Raw genomic sequence first — 19,936 nt, 5'->3', positions numbered from 1 at the left:
TTTTGTCTTTTTAAAGGTTTAATAATCTAAATAAATGTTTTGTATTTATTTTAAATGTTTAATATTCTTCTTGTTTAATTGTTTAATTATCTGAAATATTTCATCTGTAATTTTGAATATTTGTATTTTAAAGATTTTGTTTAATTTCATAATTGCATGTGTTGTATCTTGTTTAATTATCTGATTAAATATTTTGTCTGTTTAATAAAATTTAATTGTATTTAATGTTTAATTAGTGTTAGGGGTTAGCCCCCCCTAACCCCCCTTTTTCTGTCAAGATTTTAACCTCAACCTTAGAAACGAAACAAACCCTTAAATCACAACGAAAATACTTCTGTTGTCACAATCATGAGTTAGTCAGTTACTCAGTTTATCAATTCAACTTTATTTGTTTAGCACCTTTTACACAGATGACAAAACTAAACAAGCAAAGAGAAAAAACTATGCTAAAACTATGATTAAAACTCAAAAACAAAAGAAAACAAAAAAAAATTCAACATGGTAATAAAATGTGTTGTGTCCAGGGGATGGAGGGAGTTTATTGAAGTCTTGTTGGGCTCACATGGGAAATCATTTAAAATAGAAACTTGATATTCAGTCTAAGGAAACTGGAAACTGCAGAATGACACAAGAACCAACAATATCTCCTGTTTTCTCCTTTAATGAGTCGACTCTTCTTGTGCTTTCAGACCAAAGAACTACAGACTCTTCACAACCTGCTCAAACTCTTGGCACAGGACCTCACCACACGGGTCAAGAAGGTTTCCGTCTTATTTCTACTCTGAAGCTCACCTTCTCCTGCTCAAACTGCTGACAAATGTTTCTGCTGCTCTAAAGTCTGGTCTCCAGAACTTCCTAAAAACTCTCAAAGTCTCTTCTGCTGCAGGTTGCTTTGTAGAACTGTTGCAGAAAACCTCACTAAACCACATGGAGGGGCCTCAAGATAGTCGTCCAAATGAAACCATACAAAAACCAAACTAGCACAACCCAAACACTAAAGTCTCCTGCAGCCTACCAGAGAACCTCTGAGAACAGAGAATCAGGACAGGAACTCTTACCTTCTGGACAACCAACGCTGGTTCTCAAGCAAGAATACAGAATGTGTCTGACCAGAAACCTCTAAAGACTCACTACAGCCAAGATAAAGACACAACTCAGCTGCACCAAATCCACTAATCACTGCACACATTAGCACCATGTGCTAACTGTGGCTAAAGAACCACATTTACCAAGACAACTATCCAGTACAAAGCCCTAAAACACACCAAGAAACACATTAAAGACGATTTTACTGCTGGAAGCTGCAAGCAAACGCCTAAAGAACAAACTAAAGCAATGGAGCCAAACCCAGTTCACTGGTGAAGAGAAGCAGAGGAAATGTTTGTCTGCAGCCACATAAAGCAGGAAGACACTGAGCTGCTCAGGTGTTCCTGATAACACCTAGCAGCCACTTGGACAGCCAATAGGAACACAGCTTACTGGAAGTCCAGAGGGCTGGGTTAGTGAAGGAAATTCAGTTTAAAGTTGAGGCAGAAAGTTAACAAAGAAAGTTGAAAACCACCTTCTGATATCTGAAACCTCTGAGTTTTCACACAAAGAACACCTGAACATGTCAAACTGGTTCCATAGTAGAACCATCATTGTAAAAACGTCATAGTATGGTGTGTTGCTCAAAAAACATTAGGACCCGGCTGTCAGGGGACAAACATGTAAGAAACATGAGAACAGAGAGAATCCAACCAGTAGGTCACAGTTTATCATCCCTCAGTCATCTCCTGAAGTCCATATGGTGAGAGACATCAGTATCTGGTTGTTAATTTACCAGAGGATGCTTATAATCATGCTGATGTGGTCTGTACTCTACAGTATTTTAGTGACTCAATAAATGCCTAAGTTGTTTTTTTTAAATGCTTTTTAGTTTTTAAAACTTTTTAAACATTTAATAGCCTCTATGTAATCAATAAATGACCTTTGCCTATCTTAAGAAAAACTCACTCAGAACTCTGATATGTTAACAGTACTAAATAAATCAATAAATACATGCATACACACAAAAATAAGTTAATACATTAACTGTGTTAAGATAAGATTTAGATTTTTTTTAAAAAGTTGTTTATGTTTTTGCAGAATCCAGTATTGCTCACTGGTTGGTCATTACATTTTATTAGTTTGATTTCACTGTTTAAAATGATGCCACCTCTTTTCAGACAGAACCTGTGATAATAAAACAATACAAAATTTTTAGTTCTGTGTTAATAAAGCACTTAAAGCTTTAAGTATGGCTAAATGTTTTTTTCAAAATTAAATATATCACTCCTTAGGTGGTAGTGGCCCCAAGTTCAGTAAAGCTGGAAAGATATTCACAGATTCGGACTTCCAGCATCAATAACTCGTTAGATATAGGTTGTCAAAACATAAACGGTGCCTCTTTCCCATTGTTGCAAGGCAGACAATGTGCTACAAGCCCAGTTTTATCAAAAGTAGCTGTCTTTCAAGCTACAGGAATAACATTGGTGTCTGTGGAGTGAACAGGGTCCGTCTGCAATTTGCAAAACCGCTGCAACAGTAAAGAGAGACAAATATTCAATAACTTCACTCTTATACATTGTAGTGTCACTAAAATCACTGCAGCCTTCAACTGGCTCCTGTTGACAAAGTGTTTTAACAGAAATGTAAATGCTGTACAATTTGATTCTTTTAATGAACCATGTAACTTGAATGGATGTGATGCTGGTGTGACCACAGTGAACACGTCTGATGTTGCTCACAGTGGTCCAAGGGACGCTCAGGGAGTTTGTGTGTTTGCTCACACTCAGGAAAAATTACAGGGAACATTGGATGTGTGGTTGAATACAATATAAAGCAGAGCTAAAATCAATAAAAACTAATCTGGCATATGCAGAGGGACACTCAAGGTGTTTTAAAACCGGTGCATCATAGTTAAAATGGCATCACTTGTATTCCGGTTCCTTTTGTATGCAAACTGGTATCGATCCAGATGTGGCTCCACCTCCGTATGAAGTTCCTGAATGAACAGTTTCTAAAGTGATTTCATAACATTGGAGGTGAGAGCCATTGGTCTAAAATTATTTCCTGTCGCTTTGCATGAATTCAATGCAGAATTTGTTAATCCTGCAGCTTCCTCCTCTCTCCTGTCTGTCCTCAGCTCCTCTAACAAGACAAGCAAGGACTTCATGAGCACACAAAGAGGGTAAATTAGTATCTGCCAGCTGCTGGTATTTGCTGACTTTCCTTTCTGCTGCCTCCTCACAGGCCTCTTCCCCTGGATGGTCACTTCCACCAACATGACCTTCCCTCCCTCCTCTGACCAGATAACCACATCTGGCCTCAGGGTAGTGGACAGAACAATGTCTGTGAAAAGGAGCTTCATTCCCAGGTCAACTCTCATCTTCCATCCCTTTATCTAACGTGGGGAGGGATTGGTTACATTCTTGGTCAAAGCCTTTCCTTGTTCTTAACAAAGGTGATTCCACACAATGAGTCTTCTTTAGCCTGATGATTCTACCTCTGTTCCTGCTCCAAGATGTCCACCAGCATCAATAGCCCTTTACCATGGCGTTATCTGTACCTGCAGTGCTTCACCTGAACATTAAACATGGAACTGAATTAGCCACATCTGCAGCAGTGAGACTTTTACAACATTCAGCATTGCCACCCATTTCCAGCTTTCATGATAAATCTGTCTGAACAACCTAACAAACCACTACAAGACATGCAGATATTACAGGAAAATGAAGTGAGCAGTAAGGAAGAACAGTAAACTCAGAATGTCGCAGTTACTGGGCGTATAACTCCAGTTCTGTGGGCTTTCCTGACACTGACAACTTTTGTTGCATTTATTGTCAGTCTGTCATTTATATAAGTCTGTTTTCTTTCTTTGTGTTGCCTTGCAGTGTAGGCAGCCAATGCTAAAATAGTAGCTTTTCCTGCAGGATTTTCCATTACTACATCAGCAAAGAACCAACAACGTTCTCTAAAAAACATTTGATTTGCCATCATAAAAAAATATGCTATTGTAATTTTCCATTTGTTGTGAAAGGCCTCTAAACCTGTACCAGTTCTTGACTGTTTGAAGTGTTTCTAGATTCTTAGTGATTCAGAGTCTTCCAGTCTGTTCAGTCCACCACATCACATTGGTGAGCAGGTCGTGGACAATCTTTGAGTGTGTGTGTATGGTGGAAAAGAACATATGCATATTGTGAAATAACTCTGTTTTTCATAGATCTGTGCCTGCAGGTGAATTGTCTCAATTTGTTGTTAAGCTAAACCTTAAGTTGCCTTGGATTTTTCTTCTTAGAGAGGCATTAGGACCATAACAGACTATAAGCGCAGTGATTAGCTGGTTATCTGCGATTCCACTCTACCTGACACCCTGATCACATTCTATGCTCGCTTTGACACACTGGGCAGCAGAGAGAGTGTTCATCTACCCCAACCAGAGGAACAGCATCAGTCTCTGGTCCTGCAGCTGCACCAAGTGAGCTCTTCCATGAAGTGAATCAATACCAACTAAACTGAAAGACCAGATAGGGTGTTGGGTCGCACTCTGAAATTGTGTGCTGACCAACTGGCAGGAGTTTTTCTGGGCATTTTCAACCTGTCCCTGCAGCTTGCCACACTTCCCATTAGTTTCAAAGCCTCCATCATTGTGCCTAAAAAATCAGCAGTCACCTGCCTGAACGATTACTGCCCTGTCACTCTGACTCCGGTGATTATGGAGTGCATTTTGTTTCTCAGAACACAATAAAATGTACTGATAACTCAACAGATGGCTGCTTTGTTTTTGTTTCCCTTTTTGCTTCATTTTAATATTTTGTCAAGATGAAGGAAACAAATCTTTCTGAAGCACCAAACCACTTCAAAACCTCTGAGGTGAAAATAGTTCACTGCTGTGGATCTTTGATACAGTCAATATGGTGACATCTGCTGTCCAACGCTTAACACTGCATTTTAATGTCAGTGATTGAGGGCAAGATGCCATGAAACAGTGATGATCATTAATTCTAACTGAACAATAGGGTTGTACAGAATATGCACAGTGACTGGTTTGTTATTAAAGTTTGTAGCAGTCAGTTACTGCATATTAGTATAGCTACACACAAATATAGATACATGTATATCTGTAATGTGTGGAAGGTATCAATCACTGGATTATGTGCCACAATAAAAATGCTTTAGAGATTTGTTTGTACAACTAGAAAGGTGATTGTGTTTTAAAAATATGACACACTGTGGCAGTTTTTGGTCAGAAAAAAATATTTTGTTTAAACCGTTGGCCAATAATTTGGTACTTTACCAAATCGAGCTGGAGAGCTGTTAACAAAACTTGTTTGATGTGTTTCATAGTCTGTCCACACCTCCCCTCAAATTATCCACTGTATTGTACTTAGTGTCATTTTTCTGTGGCTGATCAGTTGACTCAGAATCTGTCTGGAGTCAGAACCAACGAGTGACTGTCAGACTGACAGTGTGACATCAGAGCAGTCTGAACCGTCACTGACATGAAGGTGAAAGTTAGACATTTCGCAGGGAAAAAGTATTAAAACTAGAAGCTCTAAAAAATACATTCAATCATGTTTTAACTGGACTTCAACACGTTTTCATCCCAGTTTGGATGTAGAAACTATTGAAATGAGTTCAGAGAGATGTATGGGAGTGAAAAATTCTAAATATCCATCTGCTCTTACAGCCAATTCTAAAGTATCTGTACTCGATGATACATCTGTGACATTTGCAGGAAGGGCCAGATTAATTTTTTCTCTAATCATAATAATTTTATTTGTAAAGAAGCTCATGAAGTTGTTACTGCTCAAAGCTAAAGGAATGCAAGTTTCAACAGAGCTCTGACTCTTTGTCAGCCTGGCTACAGTGCTGAAGAGAAACCTGGGCTTGTTCTTGTTTTCCTCTATTAAAGATGAATAATATGTTGTCCTGGCATTACGAAGAGCTTTTTTTTATAAATTACTAGACTATTTTTACAAGCTACTCTGAGCTCCATACAATCACCTGAATCATTCTCTTATTAACTCTGTAGTTCTTTGTCAAACCAAACCCTCCCTCACACCCTGAGCTGTGAATCACACTCCACACTGAGGATTAAACATCACTCACAGGCATCGCTTTCATTATAAGTCCATGAACATCCATCCTTCATGGAACTGAATGTCTCTGTGGTTTGGGACTAGTCTTAACATGAGGGACCCTCTTGATGAATAACTGGAGATAAGAGTTAAAGTAGATATGTCTGCTTTTAAGTAATGACTAAAGTAAATCTGGTTGGTCATTACTTGCATATTTTTGGACAAACAGAAAATAGTTTGTTTACATTTGTTTCAGACAACATTCATAATTAAACACACATATATTAAATCTGGAAAACTAGTATTTCCATATGAAAATGAATGTGTCTGAATAAATGCACTCTCTAAACAGGTGAACCACAGTGCTGGGTAGAGACACAGAGTGCTAAAACTTTCACTGCACTGAAAACTCATTTATTGCTGCATCTGACCATAAAAATTCTTAAAATTAGAGCAATATCAAAAGATGAACTGGAGCTTGTTGGGACATTGTTCTGAAGTCACTATGAAGCTGATGTTCCTCATTTTTACTCTAAAAAAACTGTTATCACTCGTTTCCTCTCAGTCTCTCCATCTCCACCAGATGCTGATCCAAAGACAGACGATGAGGTCACATTAAAATGCTCTCTGTTGAGATACGATAGAATTTGTCCACTGAACAGCATCCGTTGGGTGGATGAGAAAGGAACTGTGCGGTGTGTCGGGTACAAGTTTAACAGAGAGATGGACTGTGTTTCTCTTCTGACTGTGAAGCATCAGAGCAGCCACAACAGAAGATACACCTGCCAGTTTATTGAGATAAACATTGTGAAGATAGATGCTCACTACACACCTGTCTTCACAGGTAACACACAGAAAAATACAAAAAACACAAGATTCTGGCAACATGTAAACATAAAGTCCATATGTTGTAGTTACACGACTGATCATACAAAATTACAATAAAAAAGTTTAAACACATTTATATTGTAGTTGCCATAAAGTGCAAATATTGTAGTTACACAACTTATACTAAATTGCGATATAAAATATTTTTAAACTATGTGCTGAATATACACACACATTGTGGTTGCTTTGTTTTACTCTCTGATTAAAGTGTGTACTTCATCAACTGACATGTTTTCACCTCCTGACCTCAGATTCCACAGATCAGTCTCCGACTTCATCCATCTACTACATCATGTTGATGCTTCGCATTGCAACACTGGTCCTGATGCTTGGAATCACAGTTGGTGTGATCACATATAGAGGTAATTCACATCATAACAGCACCAGTTGACATAATTCAGACAATTAAAAGGTAATTATTTGTTTCATTTCTTTTCCAGGAAGGAAAAAACTCCCAGAAGACACCAATGTGAGTTAAAAAGAACCTAACTGATCTGATATGTGAAATACTTTTTCCTTTTTAAATATGTAATGTAAGTTCACACTTCCCAATATGCTTGTAGGATCATTAGATAGTTTATATTTAATAACAAAAACCTTTTGAATGAAGCAAGCTGACTACAGCATTATTATGGGATCAGTGAGGATCTCAGTCATGTTTGTTCTACATAGACTTTTAGAAAACTCCTGCAGGTTAAACTGAACTTAAACAGATTCACTGGCAACATTAAAGCTGCAAAGTGAAACTTTTACATATGAGGGTCCATTACGTTCAAATCCTTACTAAACAATTTTGCACCATGAAGCCTATCTGTTAAAAGGGTAGCAGGAGAACCCAAGTGCAGGCACACAGAGAACTGGCAGACAGGTGAATAACAGAAAAAGATTTATTCAGCCAAATAACTAACCCAATACAGAAAAGAGAAAAAAAACCATGAGATAAACTTAACCAAAACTAACATTAAAAGAAACTACACTACTAAACCTTCAAAAACCACAAAACCAAACAGGAATAAATTGAACCAGACAACACAGCAATGTACTTACAAAAACCAGGGGAAAACAGAACTGAGGGCTAGACAGGCTCAGGGAATCCAGAAGCTAGTGGGGAAACAAAACTGGCAGACAGAAGGCTGGGGAGTATCCAAGAACAGACAGGAGTTAAACAGAGTCCATGAGAGGGAAAGCCAGGATGGGAGGATCAGCTGAGTCCAAGGGGCTGAAGCAGACTGGAGGTAGAAGCTGGTAGAAGTGGGGAGAAACTGAATCCAGGAGTGCAGCAGAGGCTATGGTCCAACAGGGAATGAGTGAGTGAGCGGAGTTTAAATAGTGGAGGTGTAATTGCAGACAGGTGAAGTCAATGGGCTGAACAGTGCATGTGATTCACATAACGAATCAGGAGAGCAGGCAGGTGAGACAGGCAGAAAGACAGAGACAGGTGCAGACAGATGGAGCTAGAAGTACCAGACAAGGAGAGAAAGGAAACATGGGACGAGAGAGACAAGAGGGAGAGAGATGACAGACAGAGGGAGCCAAAGGGAGACAGATCAAAACAGGTAGACAGATACAGAGAGAACAGGAGGAAGAAGGAGACCAACAGGGAGAACGAAGGAGAGAAATACAAAAGAGACAGATGACATAGACAGGAAGAAGAAGGGGAGAAGGAAGAAAAGAGGAGGAAGGAGAAAGAAGGGGAGTGTCTAGAGCAAGATCATAACACTATCAGCACCAGATGAATCTCTCTGAATTTCACAGTAAACCAGAGTTTTAAATCTGGTATCAGTGGCTCCTGTGATGACTGTTCAATATCAGCTGTTTTACATCAACTAGGATTGGTTTTCCAGAACTGAAGAGGGAAGCAACTGTTGTAGAAAACAAGTGTGATGAAACCAGAAATTCAAATTACTGTCACAACAAAACAATAGACGACCATCATCACAAGCATCACAAACATGCACTGATAGTTTGTGTAATTCCTCTTAGAGGCACAAGGGGGAGACAAAAGTTGTGCACTGCAGGTTTAAGGTTACAAACAACCCATAATGCCACACTGTGTGCAGAAGATCATGCTTACATTTCATTATGTTAATGTAAGTTTCCTCACATCCTCCCATCTGTGACCCTAAAATCCTCCCTCCTCCACCATCATGGAGGATCTTCTGATTGCTTAAATGTACCTCGATGTGCTGAGGACCATAGATGGAGAAATGCGGCACCTTCATGGAAAGTAGCCAATAAAAATCTGGAAGCTAACATCATTTCTTCAGACTTCCTGGGTTTCATATATAACAAACTTAAAGAACCAATCCTGTCAGCTTGCAGGGTGAAGCTTTCTGTGTCATTCTTCTTCTTCAGAATCCGCTCCCAGTTTGAATATGTAGAACTGAACTGGGATTTTAAGACTGACACTATGGAACATTACATTTCTGATTTGAGAACTCTGACTCTTCCTGTCCTCAGCAGGAGGAACTAAGATGCTGTGAAAAGACACAAGTGAGATAAACAAGGAGATGCATTATTACAATGAAAACACTCCATGTTATAGCGGTACTTTCTCCATTCAAAAACAATATCTGATGTTGTCAACATGTATCTACTAGTGAAAGACAAGTTTTCTAAATATAATGTGCCACATCACTACAATAGTATTTTATATTCAGGTTAGTAGGTGGAATTTAAATGTAAACTTGACCTTTGTTTTAAACTGTTGCCTGTTTATAATTGTATAAATGAATATAATGTCCTAAAATACCTTTGAGTAGAAAGTGTCTAAACATCCAATCATTACTCTGATATGGTGACAGACTATAATTCATACTAAAGTGTGACTATTTATCTTTGGATGTGTACTGACAATGTTGTAGTCTGAGTTTGAATGAAACATACTGAAGTCTTTACTCGTCACTTCAGAGGCTCCATGAAGCTTCTTCTTCTTAACAGCAGTATTTGTTGTGTTTTATTTCACAGGTTCATTTTGTTGCTGACACTGGTGGTGACACAGTCGACTATGAAAATGTAGGACATCATTCTGCTGCTGCAGCGCTGCACTAAACTTCAACTTGCTGGGAAACACGAACCATCGCAAATTATGTTTATCTGATTTTATAAGTGGCTGAAGCTTTGAGATCAGAAATAAGATTTGCTTTCTCTTCATGTTGTATTATTTGTCTCTGTCACATTATGCCCAACTTCCATCCTCCCAGTCTCAAAGTGATCTTTAAATCTTTTGAATATTACCCAAAATACACCGTTATCCAGTTCAAAAAGTAGATGTTTCATCCTCTATATTGTACTGAACCCCATTTACTTAGAATTTGGCAGAATGTGTACGATTACTGCAATGGGCATCAATTTAAGGAAGTTCTCATGTCAATAATGTCTCATTTTGTGTTTCACAGTTGTTGGGTTCAGGAAATTGTGTAACAATTAGTCTGAACTGGCCTCACTTGTGTCACATCATTTGAGGAAGCCAAATAATAAATATAAGTAAACATAAACTTCTTCCTTGTAACTATGATCGATTAACATGAAATAAAGCTGAAAGCTACATTTCCTGTCACTTTGTATAAATCCAATGCAGAATTTGTTAATCCTGCTGCTTCCTCCTCTTTCCTGTCTGTCCTCAGCTCCTCTAACAAGACAAGCAAGGACTTCATGAGCACACAAAGAGGGTAAATTAGTATCTGTGAGGAGGTGAAGTTCTTGTCCATTGAAATCAGTGTTCACAGAGCAGACTACAGGCATAAATATGAGCTGTTTGTTGGCTGTCTGTTACATTGTCTGTTCACACCTCCCCTCTAATTATCCACTATATTGTACTTGATGTCATTTTTCTGTGGGTGATCAGTTGACTCAGAATCTGTCTAAAGTTATTACCAACATGAGTGACTGTCAGACTGACAGTGTGACACCAGAGGGATCTGAACCGTCAACAACATGAAGGTGAAAGTTAGACATTTCAGAAGGAAAAAGTATTAGAAATAGAAGCTCTAAATAATACATTCAATAATGTTTTAACTAGACTTCAACACGTTTCCATCCATGTTCAGAGCATAGCTCTTTGGTGAGGCAACATCTGTCCTCTACTTCCTTTTCTCTTTCTCACGTCTTCATGACGCTGTTTTTGGTTTTCCTGTGAATCTCATCCATTAAATGAACTGCTTTCCCATCATCAGCTGTATACTAAACTAGGATTTATTAGTATTTTACTCAAAGCACTGAAACTAGCCTCTCAGTCAAGTCATTATTATTCATAGAGCACATTTGAAACAGCAGCTGTTGAGCCAAAGTGATTTCAATCAGAAAGATATGATTGGCAATTAAATTGTAAAGGTTAAAACCCTACAGTGTCATTTCTGACACTTTTTTCTGAGTCTACCTGATATATTACTGTTTAATATCAAGGATTAAAACCCTACAAAAATATAAAATACAACTTTATCTGACTTTAATGAATATTAAGGCTCAGACCCTCAGGTATTAATTATTATGTAGATGAACCCAACTCATTTCAATATTGGGACTAAGACCCTACAGTTTACTCAGTTATGTACATGAATGAAATTAATTTAATTAGAGCTGCAATATTATTAATTATAGAGATTAACTGATTAAATACAGTTAAAGTTGTGACCCTTTGTTGTCACAGAGCAGGTCAGAGATTAAAACATGGAACAACAGATACAGCAGATAGGAATACTGAATAATAATTTACAATAATTATTTACAATAAATTACACAAGAAGTAAATGAGTAAAGTTGAACAGACATAACAGGTGACCATCCAGAGGAAGAGTACTGCAGGACAGAGGGTAAACTACACATGAACTGGCAGGAATACAAACAACACTAATACTACACAAACCACAGACTTGATCTTATGGAAGCAGAATATATTTATGAGGCAGGGAACTAACCAGGACTTGACATCACCAAACTAGGAAAATGAAACAGGAGCAGAGTGGAAACACACACAGCATGACTAACATATTAACTCTACACCTGCCTTCATGGCAATTCCACAGAGTGGTATGAAAACTCTCTACAATTTACACAAACTAAGACCCAGAGATTATGACCACTGACAGGTGAAGTGAATAACATCAATCATCTTGTCATAATGCAATGTTCTGCTGGGAAACCTTGAGTCCTGACATTGATGTAGATGTTTGACATGTACCACCCACCTAAACATTGCAGGTCAATCAACCCCCATCCCTCCATGACAACATCAGTCCTTGATGTCAGTTTCCACCCTCAGCAGGATAATTCACCCTGACACAGTAAAAACTGCTCAGGAGTGGCCTGGGGAACATGACAGAGCTCAGGTGTTCACCCGGGTTCCACACTCCCCAGATCCAGATCTTATTGAGCATCTGTGGGATGTTCCAGGATAAGCCTGATCTAGGTAGATCCCACCCTGCAACCCACAGGATCCACAGAATCCACCAGAGGTCCTGTGTCCATGTCCCACTGGGTCAGAGGAGGTTTAGCAGCATTAAAAGGACAAACACAATATTAGTCTGGTGGTCATAATGTTATGACTGATGGATGGATATTCATGACCACCCAACAATTCCAAGGAGACCCTGGTTTCCCTTGGAGCATGCTTTGTTTTTATTTTTATATTTATGTATATTATTCTGTGTTTTGTTTTGTTTTTTTTTTAAATATTTTATATAAATCCATCTGTGTCCTATTTATATTTACCAGAGCAGAGAGAAATGAGCTGCTTGGAACAGGACTAGACCTCCAGCAGAACCAGGTTCAGTGAGGGCAGCCATCTGCCTCCACTGGTTGGGGTGAGGATGGAGGGGAGAGAGAACGAGACAACAGAGAGAAACAGACAACAAACACATCAGAAACACTGGAAACACTGGACCAAACAGTGGAATCAGTAGAATGCAGATCAGAGCCAGATATACCTGCAGAGAGAAGCCACTAAGTTACACAATAGTGGATAAAACTGCATGGAGGTCATGACAGTGATGAACATGTGCAGATATCCAGATGAATGGAACAGCTAAGGCAAAGATGGAAAACAGCTGCTAGTGTTGCTGTAGACTTGCTCTCATTCTGTCTCATGTATTACCAAACATGACACTTCCTCTTTGATCACACCAATGACACGACAGAATGGAAACTAGAACATATTTAAAAAAGAAAGAAAAAAATCTATTATCATTCAGCTAAAACTAAATGTTCTTTTCATTTGTCATCTTCAGTCTGACACAGTTGAAGTTTGTGAAACTGGTTTCCTTTAATCATGATTCTTGTGTGCCCTCTGTTTAGAAGAAACCTGGTGAAACTTAAAGTCTCTTATGACAGACTGAGAGGTGGGCGTTCCTGTCGGGTCATTTTTTCTCTGTCAGTCAACCACAAACAGGAAATTCCATCATCACACACAGAAATATAAGAAACTCTTCAACATTCGCCTGCTGATCCAGAATGACACAGAATGGCTCGAACACAATTAATTCTCATTTTTCTGCTTCAGTTTACAGGTAAATCTTTTTTTTTCAGTTTAAAATGTTTCAGAAATGACTTTCAAATGTCATGGAGATGCTTTATAGACCACTTTGATCATGTTTGTTTAACCTGTGAAAGCGAACAGATATTTGTGGAAGTAAATATTTATAATAAATGTGTCATTTAGGTTTGGAAAGATTCTCAAAGTTCAAATGAATTAAGCAAGTCTGATGGTTAATTTTGTGGTTCTGTCACAAAAACTTTTACAGTGAGTGAAGCTCATTGTTGTGTATTTTTTACAAATATATCTCTAGTGAATGGAGTCAAACATGAAAATGATTCCTATCAGATCACTATGGGGTGTATGATGGTACATTCTCTCTGTGTGACTGAAAATGTTGAAGTCCACACTCATGATTTTGTTGGCAGGTGATAAGTGGAGTGCAGCCTGTCACTTATTGGAGAATGTTTCCTTTTCTTTGCAGCAGGCATCAGTGGAGATCTTGATCTCTATTACAGACTTGGAAATGATGTCACTCTGCCATGTGGTGATGTATCTTCATCTGAAACAATATGCTCCCTCATTAGCTGGCTTTACAACAGACGCACAGACTCTCAGACCGCAATAAAGGTGAAGAAAGGAAAAATTGATCAGAACTTACCTGGAGCAGAGAGACTGAGTCTGAGCAGAAACTGCTCTCTGATCATCAACAAGGTCACTGCTGAGGATGCTGGTCGTTACACCTGTCGGTTTGGGGATATCACTGAGTTGGACGCATTTGTCTATCTAAATATCCTGACCAGTGAGTATTTAGATTTGGATGACTCTGAGCTCCATACAACCACCTGAATCATTCTCTTATTAACTCTGTAGTTCTTTGTCAAACCAAACCCTCCCTCACACCCTGAGCTGTGAATCACACTCCACACTGAGGATTAAACATCACTCACAGGCATCGCTTTCATTATAAGTCCATGAACATCCATCCTTCATGGAACTGAATGTCTCTGTGGTTTGGGACTAGTCTTAACATGAGGGACCCTCTTGATGAATAACTGGAGACCAGAGTTAAATTAGATACGTCTGCTTTTCAAGTAATGACTAAAGTAAATCTGGTTGGTCATTACTTGCATATTTTTGGACAAATTAAACAGAAAATAGTTTGTTTACATTTGTTTCAGACAACATTCATAATTAAACACACATATATTAAATCTGGAAAACTAGTATTTCCATATGAAAATGAATGTGTCTGAATAAATCCACTCTCTAAACAGGTGAACCACAGTGCTGGGTAGAGACACAGAGTGCTAAAACTTTCACTGCACTGAAAACTCATTTATTGCTGCATCTGACCATAAAAATTCTTAAAATTAGAGCAATATCAAAAGATGAACTGGAGTTTGTTGGGACATTGTTCTGAAAACTCTCACTATGAAGCTGATGTTCCTCATTTTACCCCTTAAAACCTGTCATCACTTGTTTTCTCTCAGTCTCTCCATCTCCACCAGATGCTGATCCAAAGACAGACGATGAGGTCACATTAAAATGCTCTCTGTTGAGATACAATGGAATCCGTCCTTGTCCACTGAACAGCATCCGTTGGGTGGATGAGAAAGGAACTGTGCTGCTTGGTGAAAGTGATGGGTACAAGTTTAATGGACAGATGGACTGTGTTTCTCTTCTGACTGTGAAGCATCAGAGCAGCCACAACAACAGAAGATACACCTGCCAGTTTACTGAGAGAAACAATGTGAAGATAGATGCTCACTACCCACCTGTCTTCACAGGTAACACACAGAAAAATACAAAAAAACACAAGATTCTGGTAACATGTGAACCATTATACTGATAGAAATGAAGCCTTGATTTATACTGTAGTTGCCATAAAGTGCAAATATTGTAGTTACACAACTTATACAAAATTGCAATATAAAAATATTTTTAAACTATGTGCTGAATATACACACACATTGTGGTTGCTTTGTTTTACTCTCTGATTAAAGTGTGTACTTCATCACCTGACATGTTTTCACCTCCTGACCTCAGATTCCACAGATCAGTCTCCGACTTCATCCATCTACTACATCATGTTGATGCTTCGCATTGCAACACTGGTCCTGATGCTTGGAATCACAGTTGGTGTGATCACATATAGAGGTAATTCACATCATAACAGCACCAGTTGACTTAATTCAGACAATTAAAATGTAATTGTTTATGTCATTTTTTCCCCAGGAAGGAAAAAGCTCCCTGAAGACACCAATGTGAGTTAAAAAGAACCTAACTGATCTGAGAGCTGAAGTACTTTTTCCTTTTTAAATATGTAATGTAAGTTCACACTTCCCAATATGCTTGTAGGATCATTAGATAGTTTATATTTAATAACAAAAACCTTTTGAATGAAGCAAGCTGACTACAGCATTATTATGGGATCAGTGAGGATCTCAGTCATGTTTGTTCTACATAGACTTTTAGAAAACTCCTGCAGGTTAAACTGAACTTAAACAGATTCACTGGCAACATTAAAATGCGGTAGTGTGAGACTTTTACATATAAATGAATGTTTGTTATGTTCAAGTCCTTACCAAACAATTTCACACCATGAAGCCTATCAGCACCAGATGAATCTCTCTGAATTTCACAGTAAACCAGTTTTAAATCTGGTATCAGTGGCTCCTGTGATGACTGTTCAATATCAGCTGTTTTACATCAACTAGGATTGGTTTTCCAGAGCTGAAGAGGGAAGCAACTGTTGTAGAAAACAAGTGTGATGAAACCAGAAATTCAAATTACTGTCACAACAAAATAATAGACGACCATCATCACAAGCATCACAAACATGCACTGATAGTTTGTGTAATTCCTCTTAGAGGCACAAGGGGGAGACAAAAGTTGTGCAGTGCAGGTTTAAGGTTACAAACAACCCATAATGCCACACTGTGTGCAGAAGATCATGCTTACATTTCATTATGTTAATGTAAGTTTCCTCACATCCTCCCATCTGTGACCCTAAAATCCTCCCTCCTCCACCATCATGGAGGATCTTCTGATTGCTTAAATGTACCTCGATGTGCTGAGGACCATAGATGGAGAAATGCGGCACCTTCATGGAAAGTAGCCAATAAAAATCTGGAAGCTAACATCATTTCTTCAGACTTCCTGGGTTTCATATATAACAAACTTAAAGAACCAATCCTATCAGCTTGCAGGGTGAAGCTTTCTGTGTCATTCTTCTTCTTCAGAATCCGTTCCCAGTTTGAATATGTGGGACTGAACTGGGATTTTAAGACTGACACTATGGAACATTACATTTCTGATTTTGTTTTAAACTGTTGCCTGTTTATAATTGTATAAATGAATATAATGTCCTAAAATACCTTTGAGTAGAAAGTGTCTAAACATCCAATCATTACTCTGATATGGTGACAGACTATAATTCATACTAAAGTGTGACTATTTATCTTTGGATGTGTACTGACAATGTTGTAGTCTGAGTTTGAATGAAACATACTGAAGTCTTTACTCGTCACTTCAGAGGCTCCATGAAGCTTCTTCTTCTTTACAACAGTATTTGTTGTGTTTTATTTCACAGGTTCATTTTGTTGCTGACACTGGTGGTGACACAGTCGACTATGAAAATGTAGGAGATCATTCTGCTGCTGCAGCGCTGCACTGAACTTCAACTTGCTGGGAAACAGGAGCCATCGCAAATTATGTTTATCTGATTTTATAAGTGGCTGAAGCTTTGAGATCAGAAATAAGATTTGCTTTCTCTTCATGTTGTGTTATTTGTCTCTCTCTGTCACATGATGCCCAACTTCCATCCTCCCAGTCTCATAAAGTGATCTTTAAATCTTTTGAATATTACCCAAAATACACCGTTATCCAGTTCAAACAGTAGATGTTTCATCCTCTATATTGTACTGAACCCCATTTACTTAGAATTTGGCAGAATGTGTACGATTACTGCAATGGGCATCAATTTAAGGAAGTTCTCATGTCAATAATGTTGTTTCATTTTGTGTTTCACAGTTGTTGGGTTCAGGAAATTGTGTAACAATTAGTCTGAACTGGCCTCACTTGTGTCACATCATTTGAGGAAGCCAAATAATAAATATAAGTAAACATAAACTTCTTCCTTGTAACTGTGATCGATTAACATAAAATAAACCTTAAAGCTACATTTCCTGTCACTTTGTATAAATCCAATGCAGAATTTGTTAATCCTGCTGCTTCCTCCTCTTTCCTGTCTGTCCTCAGCTCCTCTAACAAGACAAGCAAGGACTTCATGAGCACACAAAGAGGGTAAATTAGTATCTGTGAGGAGGTGAAGTTCTTGTCCATTGAAATCAGTGTTCACAGAGCAGACTACAGGCAGTAGAAATAAGGACTGTTCCTGACAACAGATTTCAAGGTTTACAGTGCTGCTGTATTTGTCATTTGCTGTGAAAGGCCTCTAAAGTTGTACCAGTTTTTGCCAGTTGACCATTCTGGATGTTTCTGACTCCTCCTGTCCATTCAATCCACCACATCACGTTGGTGAGCAGGTCGTGGACAATCTTTGATGGTGTGTGTGGTGGAAAGTGACATCTGCATATAATGAAATAACTCCTCCACAGATGGCTGCTTTGTTTTTGTTTCTCTGTTTGCTGTATTTTAATATTTTGTGGTGATGAAAGAAACAAATCTTTCTGAAGCAACGGACCACTTTAAAACCACTGAGGTGAAAATAGTTCACTGCTGTGGATCTTTGATACAGTTAATATGGTGACATCTGCTGTCCAACACTTAACACTGCATTTTAATGTCAGTGATTGAGGGCAAGATGCCATGAAACAGTGATGATCATTAATTCTAATTACACAATAAAGTTGTACAGAATATGCATAGTGACTGGTTTGTTGTTAAAGTTCATAGCAGTCAGTTAATTTAGGTATACAGAAATATAGATACATTTATGTCTCTAATATATGAACGACATCCAAGATTGGATTATGGGCAACGATAAAAATGCTTTAAAGATATGTTGTTCTATGTTTTTAGCCAAATTAAAATGTTTTGTGTAAACAGTTACCCAGTAATTTATCACTACTAAATCTAGCTGGAAAGCTGTGAACAAAACCTGTCTGATGATCCTTCTCATTGTTTCCAAGTATGTAACAGTCTGTATGTATTCTATTCATCTTAAATACCTCTAATTTTATCTCAGTCACTCATTCCCTGGTTGTTAATGACAAAATGTAAAAAATGCTAAACATCTCCTCCATTCAAATAAGTTTGGAGTGATTCTGGCCACAACAACCATTGTGAGTTATCGCTTGTCCTGTATGACATAATAGACTTTAATTTGTTTTATTTTCACCTACAAAGTAAAGTGAGGCATAAAAAGCAGGATGATGTTTTACACGTTGTTTCCACATCCACAACTTCCAAACATGTCACATGACAACAAGTTAACAATGTGTGATTCAGTTTCATTAGGAGGAGAATCACTGCTACTCGCTCAGTGCTGGTTAGGATACAAACTGTTGTAATGAGTGTCCAGCTTTGGGAAAACAGCATGAACTTTGTTTTTGAGCAATTCAATATCATGTAAGGTGCAGACATAAGAATGTGTGACTCGCACTGAAACAAAACACCTGTGATCATCTCCAACCAAAAACTGTCGTATATACAGTATGCAGACATTCTGTTTTACACAGACTTGACAAGTGAAACTATAATTTAACAGTGTTCTGTAAAACAGGAACCTGGAAAACATGGAAAAAGATTTAACTATGAGCTGTTTATGTTGTGTTTTGTGTTGTTTGTTCACACCTCCCCTCAAATTATCCACTATATTGTACTTGATGTCATTTTTCTGTGGGTGATCAGTTGACTCAGAATCTGTCTAAAGTCATTACCAATATGAGTGACTGTCAGACTGACAGAGTGACATCAGAGGGATCTGAACTGTCAACGACATGAAGGTGAAAGTTAGACATTTTGGAAGGAAGTATTAAATATCGAAGCTCTAAATAATACATTCAGTCATTTTCATCCATGTTCAGGGCATAGCTCTTTGGTGACACATCTGTCCTCTGCTTCCTTTTCTCAAGTCATTATTATTCATAGAGCACATTTGAAACAGCAGCTGTTGAGCCAAAGTGATTTCCATCAGAAAGATAAGATTGGCATTTAAATTGTAAAGGTTTAAACCCTACAGTCTTATTTCTGATGTGAGTCTATCTGATAAATTACTGTTAAATATCAAGGATTAAAACCCTACAAAAATATAAAATACAATTTTATCCGACTTTATTGAATATTAGGGCTCAGACCCTCAGGTATTAATTATTATGTAGATGAACCCAACTCATTTCAATATTAGGCCTAAGACCCTACAGTTTAGTCAGTTAGGTACATGAATGAAATTAATTAAATTCACGCTACAGTATTATTAATTATAGAGATTAACTGATTAAATACAGTTAAA

The 19,936-nt window shown here is 38.0% G+C and overlaps 1 protein-coding gene across 2 annotated transcripts; it reads left to right on the top strand.

Annotated features, from left to right (window-relative positions):
* The first annotated feature begins 13,387 nt into the window (after positions 1-13,387).
* On the top strand, positions 13,388-18,344 carry LOC111566952 (uncharacterized). 2 transcript variants are annotated; one of them, XR_008603558.1, is made up of 6 exons: positions 13,388-13,492; positions 13,943-14,260; positions 14,952-15,248; positions 15,508-15,618; positions 15,697-15,789; positions 17,054-18,344. XR_008603558.1 is itself a non-coding variant. In XM_035947025.2 (6 exons), the coding sequence occupies exons 1-6, from the start codon at positions 13,447-13,449 to the stop codon at positions 17,135-17,137; spliced, it is 885 nt and encodes a 294-aa protein (XP_035802918.2). In that variant the 5' UTR covers positions 13,388-13,446; the 3' UTR covers positions 17,138-18,344. The 2 variants fall into 2 exon arrangements, 1 of the variants encoding a protein (XP_035802918.2); XM_035947025.2 differs by having other exon boundaries at positions 15,697-15,725.
* The last annotated feature ends 1,592 nt before the right edge of the window (positions 18,345-19,936 follow it).

This window comes from Amphiprion ocellaris, chromosome 12 (genome assembly GCF_022539595.1).
Source record: "Amphiprion ocellaris isolate individual 3 ecotype Okinawa chromosome 12, ASM2253959v1, whole genome shotgun sequence".
NCBI classification, from domain to species: Eukaryota; Metazoa; Chordata; class Actinopteri; family Pomacentridae; genus Amphiprion; species Amphiprion ocellaris.
This window is presented reverse-complemented; position numbering and strand designations above follow the sequence as displayed.

What these genes read in the sequence shown, in the direction of transcription:
- LOC111566952 (XM_035947025.2), top strand. Translation starts at nt 13,447, where the DNA reads ATGGCTCGAACACAATTAATTCTCATTTTTCTGCTTCAGTTTACAG. An exon ending in CTACCCACCTGTCTTCACAG is followed by an intron (nt 15,249 to 15,507) that starts GTAACACACAGA and finishes TCCTGACCTCAG; the next exon opens with ATTCCACAGATCAGTCTCCG. An exon ending in TGGTGTGATCACATATAGAG is followed by an intron (nt 15,619 to 15,696) that starts GTAATTCACATC and finishes TTTTTTCCCCAG; the next exon opens with GAAGGAAAAAGCTCCCTGAA.